General features: G+C 44.4%; 1 protein-coding gene and 1 long non-coding RNA gene across 2 annotated transcripts; one reads left to right on the forward strand and one right to left on the reverse strand.

Annotated features, from left to right (window-relative positions):
- Window positions 1-959: 959 nt before the first annotated feature.
- On the reverse strand, window positions 960-2,930 carry LOC120667750 (NRR repressor homolog 1-like). Its single transcript, XM_039947759.1, has 2 exons — window positions 2,883-2,930; window positions 960-1,549 (listed from the first exon to the last, which is right to left on the reverse strand). The coding sequence occupies exons 1-2, from the start codon at window positions 2,928-2,930 to the stop codon at window positions 1,142-1,144; spliced, it is 456 nt and encodes a 151-aa protein (XP_039803693.1). The 3' UTR covers window positions 960-1,141.
- Window positions 2,931-3,134: 204 nt separating this feature from the next.
- On the forward strand, window positions 3,135-12,988 carry LOC120665715. The gene is made up of 4 exons (XR_005671298.1): window positions 3,135-3,245; window positions 10,752-10,849; window positions 11,029-11,165; window positions 12,854-12,988. It is a non-coding gene; the product is annotated as an uncharacterized LOC120665715 (long non-coding RNA).
- The last annotated feature ends 281 nt before the right edge of the window (window positions 12,989-13,269 follow it).

Here is a 13,269-nt window from a genome sequence, read left to right on the forward strand (position 1 = left end):
TTTGTTCGGCTAATGTTGGCCGAACCAGAAATACTCACAATGGGATTAGTGTATGTGGGTGTCACAGTTTGACTATTGAAATAATTCATCGTCATCCCATATTGAAGTTGACTCGTAAGGAGATGTTGCCGGTGGTTGAGGAACATAAAATTTAGAAGTAGAAATAGATGGAGATTCATTGGCTATCTCTGGTTTCTTGCCAGCCGATTCTCTTTTCTTAGAGCTAAGCCAATTAACCTAATAAACATCATGCTCAGCTAGCAATTTCTGAATGTGTTCCATAGTAACACCAGAAGATGGAGCACTTGCAACAGGTGTTACCTCAGTAGATGCGTCCGTGGAGGTAGAAGCTAAGTCGATCTCCTTGATCTTGGTAACTTTGCCGCGTCGATCGACCTTGATGCTTGCAACCGCCGCTAGTAGATCTTTTTCATCGTGCTTCTTCTTGCGCTCCTCCAGCACCAGACGGACGTCCTCAGAAAGATGCTCGTATGTCGCAGGGATGATGTTGTCCTTGTCGATCTCGATAGTAGAGCCCATCTTCTTCGGGGTAGATTAGATCGGTTTTGTTAACCAAGATCTTTCTTCCCAGTGGAGTCGCCAAAAAGTATGTTGACGCTTTTTACGGATCAACACACGAACGCACTAGATCGTGCGGCGCGAGGAAGAGCTCGATGCAGCTAGCGGTCAGACCAGTCTTAGGGACCGATCGCCGGGGTGAAATCGGCGACGGCCGACGAACGCTAGTCCGGGAGGGACCCCGTCAGGGCAGGCGCACGTAGGGTTGTTCTAGGATCGTCAGACCCCCTAGAACGCCTTCAGACGTCGCGGAGACGAAAGAAGAACATCAGATGGAGGTTGGAAAAGTTAGGGTCTGGAGAAAAGATAAAGTGGATAAATGTAGAGTTTGTATTGATTTGATCGATTGGATACCCTCAATCGGCCGTGACCCTTTATATTTATAGAGTGAGATTGACTTATCCCGAAAGAAATCCTTTTATAGATATAAATATATTAAAAACTCTAATTACAGTCGGACTCCTCTTAGACTGGTCAGACCGGTCGGACCCACCGGTCAGACTAGTCGGTCTCCGGTCAGACTAGTCGGTCTCCAGCCGGACAGACTATAGCTCCAGACCGATCAGACTGCTGGGTCAGACCGGTTGATGCCAATTTTAACCGTCAACAGCAGCCTCACGCCGACGCCGGCGCCCCTATTCTTCACGGCGCACTGTGCGTCGGCCGGGACCTGACCGACCTCCTCGAAGTCCTCCATCCGGAACGCCGGCCTCCACGGAGCCTCCGCCTCCCGCGCCCGCTTCCTCCCCCGGCCGGCAGCCGATCCGCTCTCCCCGGCGCTACATAGGCCCCTCAGGGCCCGGATGTTGGCGAGCAGCTTGTAGAACCTCTCCACCTTCTCGTCGTCGGCGTCCTCGCCACATCTCTGCACCGATCCAGAGCCACCGTCGTCGGCGCCACTGGGAGCAGGCAATAATGGCACATGGCGCTGCTGCTCAGCCGGCGCCACGGACGCCCTGGTCCATGGCGGCTATCCGCATAGTCTTCTTCGTCTTTTCTCCAGCTGCGTCGCCCATAGCTGGCCCTCTTCCTCCGGAGCACGGTCTTAGTAGAAATTATGAAGGACACGGGACGGGACACGGGAGTGTGTGGCAACCTCCGTCCTCCTGGGTTGGTGCGGTTGGTGTGTGGTTAAATAGGGACCCATGACGATATGGACTCGGCTAGCTGCTGCAAGTGCAACCGGCGCCACGGTACTTGATGCCTCTCGTGAAGGGCTAGACACGAATTTATTTTGGAACCAGTGCATGTTACAAGCTGATGATGGTGGTGGCACTACTACACAAAATGCATGTTGTTCCGGTTGAAAACGGCCTTTAGTCCGGATTTCCCAATTAGGATAAAGATTCCGGGACAAAAGATCCCAAGCTATAGTCTCGGATTTTATATTCCGCTTGTGGTTTTGAACGGGAACAAAAGATAGGGAAAAAAACAGAAAAAAAAAGTTGTTTATGCTCGGCCACCACGCCACCTCCTTCCTCTAGTTCGAGCTCCAACTCCATCACAAAATACAATCAAACTTACAAAAAACTTTAGATTGAAACAAGAAACATGCTCATCTCACATAACCGTCACACATCACATAAGAAAGCACAAATTAAATTTACAATACAAGAAATTGTTTTGATTCACATCACATAAGGATTCCCCAGCACAATCATTAAAAAAAGAAAAAGTCCAATTTTCACCCTCGAACTATCGTAAAAATCTGATTTTCAACCTTCAACTACGAAACCGAACAACATAGGCCATCCAACTGTCAAAACCGAGCAAATTTGGCCCTTGGGTGGTTTTGAAGGTGGTTTTGCATTTTCTAAAAAATTAAATAAATCTAATTAAATTTTAAAAAATCAAAACTAATTCACTTTAAATCAGAAAAATATGAAACTAGTACCAAAATTTTTTTGAAAATGTAACATATCTATTATTGCTCCATTTGAAACTTAGTTATAAAAAATAATAGACATAACTGCAAGTAGCCAAATATTATGAACAATAAAAAAATAGATCGGAATAGCTCACAAGTCATGTGACAATAGGTAGGTTACATTTTTAGAAAACTTTTGATACCCATTTCATAATTTTTTGACTTAAAATTAATTATTTATAAAATTTTTAGTGTAAATTGAATATTTTTAATTCTCACAAAATGAAAAACCACTTTCAAAACCACGCCAGGGGCCAAATTTGTCCGGTTTTGACAGTTGGATGGCCTATGTTGTCTGATTTCATAGTTGAATGTTGAAAATCGGACTTTTGCGATAGTTAGAGTGTAAACCAGACTTTTCTCTAAAAAAAATCACAAGCAAATACGCGGCGGTCTTCGCCGGTTCTCGCCCACGCCAGTCCATGACGGCGAGCGTCCACGGCTCCCCGCCCTCCGCGCCTGGCCGTGAGCGAGTCCCTGCCCCCGCACCTGGTCGTGGCTTGCCAGCTTTGCTCACTTCGGGCCAGGGGCGGAGGGCCTGTTATGGCCCGGTATGGCGCGCGCCATACCTAAAGCCCAAAAAAAATTTCATACCCCCGCATTTTTCAGCCCAGCCCATGTATCCAACTCCCGTGTGCCTAACCCATCTCCCGTGTGCCTCCTCGCAGACGACGACAGCGCCCACGCCTCCTCCCCCTCGTCACCGGCGGCGATGCCAGCCGCCTCTAGAAGCCCCCAGGTGTAGTCTTCTCACCCTCGCCATACCCCTTCCCTCCTATTTCCCTCATGAGCCCACCTCTTAGTAGATCTTCTTGGTCTCGTACTCTCGTTGTGTTCCAAGTCCGCACATGCGCGCTGGTTGCCATGGCTTGCGGTGCTAGATCTACGGCGCGGTTGGCCTGGAGAAGCAAGCTCAGCGCAAGAACTAGCTAGTTTATAATTATGTTTGATTCGAATTTCTTTTAGGGGTTCATGTCTGTTGACACAGATTTGCGCCAACACACTCGAATGAGCTAGAATGCGCGGATCGTCAACACGATCTTGACCAACGGGCTCCCCGCGCACAGACCGGTCAGACCGGTAGTGGCGACCGGTCAGACCGGTTCTACAGAGAACGCCGCGAAAACCTAAAACCTCGAGCTCGGGAGGGACCCCGTCAGAGCTCGTGGATCTAGGGTTGCTCTGAGGTCAGCAGGCCACTCAGAACGCCATCGAACGCCGTGGAGACGAGCGAAGAACAGCAGATAGGGTTGGAAAAGTTAGGGTTTGGAGAATAAAAGGTAAAGGTAATTGTGTGAATCGATTGGGATTACCCTCAATCGGCCTTAGCCTTTATATTTATAGGCCGGGGAAGACGTACCCCTTCACGAGTAGGATTACATAAGGACTCTTTACAAAAACCCTAATTCTACTCGGACTGTACAGACCAAACCGGTCTGACCGGTCGGCCCGACCGGTCAGACCGGTCGACCTCAGCAGGTGCCAAATTTGGCTGTCAACATATGCCCCCCTGCTTTTTGGTGAGTTTCACAATCCAAAAAGCAAGAACTATCCTGATGTACATGTTTTACACAGAGCATACAAGTCTAAAAATAAAACTAAGGGCGATATCCAATACCGGCCGTCTTCGTCTTCACGCACTTTGCCATATGCTAGGATAGAATTTCTTCAAGTATCTCCCATATACAAATTTCCGGAGATAACATTGATAATCTTGTATGGACCCTCCCAACTTGCCGACCATTTGCCAAACTTGTTGCTTTTCATCCCAAGAGGCAAAATTGTCTTCCAAACCAGATCCTCAACCTGAAAAGATTTAAGTTTTACCTTTTTGTTGTAAGCTCTGGCCACCAGAAGCTTGTCTTTCTCAATCTCTTTCAAAGCCTTCAAACGCTTGTCGGTCACCTCATCAATATTATCCATCATCAAATCATGGTAATCAACAGTGGAGAGGTCATTTTGCTTTGCCAACCTATACGCGTCCAGATTTACCTCAACAGGTAAAACGGCCTCTTGACCATACACAAGCTCAAAAGGAGTAACCTTAGTAGCACCATGTCTAGATATACGATGAGCCCACAATACTTCGGATAATACTTCATGCCACCTCTTAGGATTTTCTTGTATCTTCTTCTTAACAAGTTTGATCAAAATCTTATTACTAGACTCGGCCTGTCCATTGGCCTGAGCATAGTATGGAGATGAATTGAGCAATTTAATCTTATAAGATTCGGCAAAGGCACGCACCTCCTTTGATATAAATGAAGTACCTTGATCCGTCGTAATATGAATAATATGCTCAGTAATAAAGTCAATTACCTCCTTATGTGTCATGTTTTTTCAAAGAAACCGCTTCGGTCCATTTAGTGAAATAATCCGTAGCAACTAACACGAAGCGATGTCCCTTTGAAGATGGAGGATTAATTTGTCCAATGAAATCCAACCCCCAACCTCGGAACGGCCATGGTTTAATAATAGGATGCATCAACGCAGTAGGCACCAATTTTAAATCACCAAACCGCTGACATTCTTCACATCCTTTATAGTACTTGAAACAGTCGGATAACATGGTGGGCCAATAAAAATCTGCTCTTCTAAGTAACCATTTCATCTTGGGAGCCGATTGATGAGTACCACAAATACCTTCATGAACCTCACCCATAGCAACCCGGGCCTGATCCAAATCTAAACACTTGAGAAGCAAATCTTCGGTAGTTCGACGATAAAGCTCATCATCAATTAAAACGTATTTGAAAGCCAAACACCGAATATTCCTCTCTGCACCACGACCAGGATCTCTCAAACAAGATACAAGAGGGACCCTCCAATCCTGAGCTTCGGCCAAGACAATTGAATCAACATTTTTGGCCGAATCAGAATCAACAGCTGCATCACCGGTCAGACCGGTCTCTGGACCGGTCAGACTAGTCTGGGCGGTCAGACCGGTATCGCCGACCGGTCGGACCGGTGTGTCCAGAACCAGAAACTCGGCTTTCGTTTGCATCGGCTTGCGAATGTTGAAATATTTTTTCGTAACATTGTAACCAGATGCTTGCTGAGCCAGAGTATTTGCCTTTTCATTTTCTTCCCTAGGTATATGTTTAATAATAAATTCATCAGAGGAGGAAATAATATCAAGGCATTTATGAAGATATGCATTTAGAGAACCATTATAGCATTGGCATACCTTAGAAACTTGCTGCACCACCAGAAGAGAATCTCCAAAGGCTTCAACATGCTTCACGCCCATGGATTGCAAAAAATTCCAAGCCAAATAGAAATGCTTCATATTCAACTTGGTTATTTGTGCATTCTTCTTCTAATCGGTTTGAAAATTCAAAAACGGCACCATTCGGAGAAATAAGAACAGCACCAATTCCTTGACCATCCTCACAAACCGATCCATCGAAATGTAATTTCCATGGTGTGCAAGTAACATAGCCGACTTACAAATTATGCTTATCATTAATCCGATGCTCAACAATGAAATCCAGTACAATTTGGCCTCTCATAGATTTCAAGGATTCACAAGCCAAATCATATTCAACTAAATCATAAACCCACTCGCCGATTCTATCATTTAAAACCGGCTTTTGTAACATGCGCTTGAGCACATCGGTTTGACATACTACTATGCAAGTACTATATAGTAGATAATGCCTCAATTTGGTACAAGCATAATAGAGAGACAAACATAACTTCTCAGTAAAAGTATACCTTGTCTCCATATCAATAAGTCGTCGGCTTATATAAGTGATGACATACTCCTTGTCTTCGGTTCTTGAGTCAAAACAGCCACAATGATCTTATCCTCAATAGCCACATAAAGCCTGAAAGGAACCTCTCTCCTAGGCGCCTTGAGTACAGGTGTTGAAGACAAATAAACTTTGATCTTTTCAAAAGCCTCTTACTGTTCTGCCCCCAAGTAAATTCGGTTTCATTCTTTAACCGAAGAATAGAAGTAATAGCATCGATATACCTCATTAGAAACAGTTTGCTAATTTTTTTTAGCTCGAATTGAAAAACTTCTAATTCGGCTTTTATTTATTGATATTACAATTTCAACCGACTCATACTTCAAGAACATTATCAAAGTCTTGAGCACCCCTTGCAAACTGATCTGTTGTACAAAAACTTCATGAGGTAAATCATCAATTGCCAATATTTTGCCCCCCGAGCACTTAAATGTCGTCGAGCTCCATATTGCTGTGCTTTTGATGTAGCCTCATGATCCACTAGCTCCTCATTGCCTAGTACCAAGAATGCTAACGGTGTTTCTCCATCGCAAGGAACCGAAACAGGCGTTGCCATTTCGGCTTTCTGCTTTGATGCAACCTCAACCGGTCTGACCGGTCGCTCTGGGTAGTTAGACCAGTCGCTTGTACCGGTCAGACCGGTCACCTGAGGTGGTTTGACCGATCGTGCTGGCTGGTCAGCTGTTTTGACCCTCTATACCTTGCCTTGAGGGACCATTAGTCTGTAATGGTTGGATTGTTTGTCCCTCAGCCTCTTGAACTCTTTTTCCTTCTTCTCCTGAGCACGTAGACGCTGCAGCTTCCTTCTTTGAGTACGAGTCAACCCCGAAGGACACCATCTTGGTTGAAAGTACTTTGATGTCGAGTTACTACTGCTAGCCTCATGATCATTAGCCATGATCGGCCTTTGAATAGAAGGGTTGACCGATTTACCAAAAACCATCGGTCTTGTACTCGCATCATTGACAACCTCTTTGATATTGCCGATTTGCACAACATCATCGGCTTTAGCTTTCTCTGGATCAATAGAGGGTTGTACCTCTTCTTTCTTCTCCTTGACACGGTAAACCTATCTTGGAGAATGAATTTTGTCCGGTCTCTGATGAGACCGGTCTGACCGGTCAGTGGCGACCGGTCTGACCGGTGCAGGCTGCCGCCTCTGACCTGATTGGTTGGATCTCAATCGGTCATGCACTGGTCGCGAAACCTTATCAAACACAGGTCTTCTGTGATCCTCCTCCCGTCGGTGAGATGGTGGGTGTAGCATCGGATAACAATACATCCAAAATCCTTCATGTTCCCATGCAGGATAAGAAAAACCCGATGCCAGTGGTGCCCATGGTGTAGTAGCATACACCTTCTGAGGAGGGAACATTGTAGTGCTATCTCTCCTATGCTTGGTGGATTCTCTCCTAGGAGAATAACGCTTGCCTTGACGTGGAGATGAACTTGATTCTTTTTTTAGTGGCCGATCTTTTAGAACGGCCTTCGTGTACTTGTTCAATAATTGATCAAAGGTAAGTTTCCACTTCTCAACCTTTTCCTACACCTTTGATTCATTAATCTTCCAAGTACCAACTTCCGGGCTCTTAGGCTTGAGAGTTTTGGGTTGGCTTTTTGGCTGACCGGTCTGACCGGTAGAGGCGACCAGTCTGACCGGTCATGCCTGGACAGCAAGCCGACTCGAGTCTCGCGAGGAACTCTCTTGCCCCCTGGGTCTTGAAGCTTTGACAATAATTTTTAATAACTCCCTACCATCAGGAACCTTCTCCAATGTCACTTCCCTAGCCAGAATCTTGTCATTGACATTCTTCGGCCTTGGCTCACCAATGATGACATTTTTTCCTTTAGCTCCTTCGGCTTGTTCTGGCCGAATGAGTATCTTGGCATTATCTAGATCAATGGTATGAACTGGGGATGACGCCTTATCAATTTGCATCTCATGCATTTCCAATCGTCCTTCATTAACGGCCGATTGGACTCTTCGACTAAAAATATTGCAATCATTAGTTGCATGAGAAAAAGAATTATGCCACTTGCAATATGCATGCCGTTTCAACTCCTCAAGCGGCGGTATGACATGAGACAACTTGATGTTTCCGCTTCTAAGCAATTCATCAAATATACGATCACACTTAGAAACATCAAAAGTGAAACGAGCTTGTTCTTGCCGATTCTTTGGAATCGGCTTAAGCGATGAACAAGCATATGGCTTAGCTTCTGATGGCCATATGAACTCAGCAACTTCCTTTTTCTCATCGTCCGAATCAGATTTACAATCAACATGTATGGACTGATGATTCTTGAAAGTATCCTTTGCATTCTTAAATTTAAATTCTAAACCAATGGCTCTCATTTGCAAATGATTAACGGTAATAAAATCAAAACCATTGAGTTTTTCTTTCAAGTAAGAACGCAAACCATTGAAAGCTAAGTTCGCCAAATCTTTTTCAGAAATTGTCAAATTAAAGCATCGGTTTTTTTATAGCTTTGAATCTTTGGAAATAATCCAAGACTGACTCATTTTGGCCTTGTCTAACCGATGATAAATCTGACAATTTAACTTAATTGTGACCAGCCAGATCTTCTTTTAATTTAGCAAGATTGGCTTTGCATCTACCACTCGTAGATGTTTGTGATGCGGAATTAAGACGATGTGCTATGGGATCATCTTGTTCCATCGTCTGAATCGAATTCACCGGTGCACGCCCCAAAGAGTTTTCATATATATTATCAAAAATCGGTTCATGTGGAGAACCAAATTCTTGTAAAAGCAATGGCGACACAGAATTTGTCAACTCATTCATTCGGCTAGGAACTGCCGTACAAGGAATTGAAACAATTGGCGAAGTGACCACCAACGAACCGGTCTGACCGGTCTGTTGGACCGGTCTGACCGGTCCAGCCGTGCTCGGCTGTGACGCTTGCAATGGTGGTGTTTGTCCTGCAAAATAGTTCATCGGCATGCCATATGGTGGTTGTTGAATAGATTTTGGCAGAGCCGATAAACTAGATTCAATAGTTTGAAAAGAACAATTACCATCTATAGATTTGCCTCTTTTCAAGATATCTATTTGACCTTTTAAATTACTGAGCAAATCATTCGTGGGCTTATACATATTAGCAATTTTCTTATCCATAATAGATGATAATTGGCTAAACAAGTCGGAAGATGAAGTGCTTACATTGTTTATTACCTCGACTTGCTTATTCTTGAGCGTGAAGGAGGGCATCACAAAGTCTTGAACCCTCGTGACCTGGCCTTGCTGATTTTTCTTGAATCCCTTCAAGAATTGTGCTTTGAAGTGCTCCCTGACCACCAAGTACTCTTGGCGCTCCTCCTCGCTGAGTTCCTCGATAGATGTGGAGATGTTGCCTTTGTCGAGGTCGGTGATGACGCCCATCTTCTTTGAGAACTAGATTAGATCGGTTTAAAAACCAGATTAATCTGTCCCCAGCGGAGTCGCCAAAAAATGTGATGACACAGATTTGCGCCAACACACTCGAATGCGCTAGAACGCGCAGATCGTCAACACGATCTTCACCAACGGGCTCCCCACGCACAGACCGGTCAGACCGGTAGTGGCGACCGGTCAGACCGGTTCTACAGAGAACGCCGCGAAAACCTAAAACCTCGAGCTCGTGATGGACCCCGTCGGAGCTCGTGGATCTAGGGTTGCTCTGAGGTCGGCAGGCCACTCAGAACGCCATCGAATGCCGTGGAGACGAGCGAAGAACAGCATATAGGGTTGGAAAAGTTAGGGTTTGGAGAATAAAAGGTAAAGGTAATTGTGTGAATCGATTGGGATTACCCTCAATCGGCCTTAGCCTTTATATTTATAGGCCGGTGAAGACGTACCCCTTCACGAGTAGAATTACATAAGGACTCTTTACAAAAACCCTAATTCTACTCGGACTGTACAGACCAAACCGGTCTGACCGGTCGGCCCGACCGGTCAGACCGGTCGACCTCAGCAGGTGCCAAATTTGGCTGTCAACAATGTCACTGCATGATTTCAAATTTTTTTTGTTCCGTTGGTCATGTGGAGTTCCAGAAAGATTAGTCATAGCTGACTCCTGGTCCCTACCTCGACTCGATCTGATAGGGCTGCTACCATGGTGGATGGGTTGCTCGATTCTGATCGTTGATTGTTTGTTGGTTAGATATAAGATTAATATAAACACCATGCAACATGCGAACAGGAATTTAGAGACAACATTGGAAAATTCATTTATTTGCTTGCAGTTTTGGAGTATAATTTTCTCGATTCTTCTAATTTAATTGGTGAATCAGCAAATCTGCCCCCCTATAGACTGTGTACAGGCCACTATTTGTAAAACAACTAAACAACACATAATTGGCACTGCAAAACAGTTGACAGAACTGCTGAATTGAAAGTGGTGAAGCATTGAAGCCATATATATTACTTTATACTTGCTGATTCCTGGTGATTTGTTTACTAATTTATGCTCATTCACACTGCTTTCAGGCAGACCACTGTTTGTTGGTTCCTCAATTCTTCACCTAGCACTTCGGTTGGCAGTTTCAGTTGTCAAGGTACTTAGTACTTACCACTTACTTCCTGAGGTATTATCGTAAATGAATTGTGGTAACAAAACACAATATGTTTATGATTTGCATTCTTTGATTCCATTTTACCTTTTCTAGACATATTAGTGTAGCTAGCTGCCACTATATGTCATACTGATTTATAAACCTTTCTGATATCTGAAACTTTCTAAATTTTGTTATGACAAATGGACCAGCTTATAAACCCCGCGCCTCGGCCTCGGCCCTCGGTCACTCGGTGGCTCGCCGGCTTGCCGCCTCCCTCAATCCTCAATGGACTCCGGCAGCGGCAGCAACAGAAAGGGAAAAAGAAAAGCAATAGGATATGGAAGAGGTACCAAATAGATTAATAGAAGTATTCAAAGTCTCAAATTCAAATAGATGTAGAACTTGAGGTAAAGGTGCTAATTTACTTCAATGCAATATCTTGTTTTGCAGATCTGAAGAGCTACTCTAGCCAAGGAACTAGCAGCACTCCAAGTACTCATGGAAGTGGAGTTGGTCTTGAGGCATTGGAGAGGGAGGAGGTGGTGCTGCAAACTCAAGTAGAGAGCACTGATGCTGTAGCATTACCAATGCCAGTTGAAGATGTTGAAGGTCAAGCCGGTGGTGGTGTGAACTCAAGTAGAGAGCAAACTCAAGATAAAGATGCAAGTGATCAAGGTATAATAACTGAGTTCAATCCAGAACATGTCATCTCTGATCCGGGTCTTCGCATTCCAATAGAGGAAGGATTTGTGAACATGATTGTGAACAGCACTAGTGCATCTTGTAAGAGGAAGGATTTGTTGCTTGATAATCATCGTACACAGCTTTTGGGTAGGTTGGAGAGTGGAGAAATTTCCTCTGGTAGAGGACAGCATCAAGAAACATCATTGGCTAGGCCTGGAGATACAAGATGGGGATCTCACTATAAGACTTTGCTTCGTATTGAAACAATGTGGGATTCAATAATAGAAGTTCTGTCAGTCATACATGATGATCAACGTAATCCATCAAGGGCGGGCGGTTTGGTGCATACCATGGAGTCTTTTAGCTTTGTCTTTATCATGAAGATGATGTTGCAAATCCTTCGCATAACAAGTGACCTATCTTCTCTCTTGCAAAAGAAGGATCAAAATATTGTTGAGGCTATGTCTTTGGTCATTGATGTAAAAGCACGTTTGGCCAACTTGAGAAGTGAAGGTTATGAGCCATTACTTGATGAAGCCAAAGAATTTTGCTGTGAGAATGATATCCCAATACCAAATATGGAAGATAATGTACCAAGATTTGGTCGATCAAGAAAAGGAGGGAGAAACAATATCACTCAAGATCATTACTTCCGTGTTGATACCTTCTATGCTACAATAGATGCTATTACAACAGAGTTTGATCATCGATTCAATGAGGTATCTTCGGAATTGCTTACTTGCTTTGCATGTCTTGATCCAAGGGAATCATTTTCTAAGTTTGATGTGAATAAGCTTGCTCGCCTCACGGAGATATATTTAGATGACTTCTCTTTTGATGATCGAAAAAAATAAAAGATCAATTACATACCTTTCTTATCCATGTAAGGAGAATTGAGGAGTTCAGAGTTCGTCAAGATTTTGAAAGCCTAGCACTAAAAATGGTTGAGCTCAATAGACATATGATGTTCCCATTGGTTTATCGCCTAATTGAGTTGGCATTGCTACTACCAATAGCGACCGCATGGGTTGAAAGGGCTTTTTCAGCCATGAAGATAATTAAAACTGAGTTACGGAACAAGATGTCTGATGGTTAGCTTAATGACTTAATGGTTGTGTATATTGAGAGGGAGATATTTAAAGGAATTGATCGTCAATCTATCAAAAAGGCATTTCAAGTGAAGAAAGATAGGAATATGAAATTGCCGAAGCATCCTAAACGCAACCGGACTGAACGCAACTAATAAATTTATCGGTATAACTCTATACTCTAATTGTATATCTCGTATTACATTTAATATTTTAACTCTAATCTTTCACTACTAATTTATGTTTTCTCTTTGTTTAACAGCTTATTTTGGTCCCGTTGTTGATTTGATGTGTAATCTACATGTTTTTCTTCATTTAAGGTACTTCTAAACGATGGTCTTGTTGTGAACTTTTATTTCCGTACAATATATGAATGTAGTCTAGAAATGCACCGCCACGCCTAAATTTTTGGTTGTTCTCCGCCACTGCTTTGGGCCGCGCGGCAGCGGCAGGCACCCCGTACCCCTGCACCTGACCGCGGCTTGCCAGGTCGCGCGGCAGCGACGGCTCGCCAACCCGCGATCGTCCGAGGCAGCACCTGGTCGTGGGTCGCGCTCGCGCCCGCGCCCGGTGGCGGCTCGCAGGCCACGCGGCGGCGGCGGCTCGCAGGGCCCTGCCGGTGCCTGGGACGGAAGGAGGAAGAGCTGAGGTAACGCCCTGATATTTTGCCGGGGTCAC

The sequence above is a fragment of the Panicum virgatum genome, chromosome 3N (assembly GCF_016808335.1).
Source record: "Panicum virgatum strain AP13 chromosome 3N, P.virgatum_v5, whole genome shotgun sequence".
NCBI lineage: Eukaryota > Viridiplantae > Streptophyta > Magnoliopsida > Poales > Poaceae > Panicum > Panicum virgatum.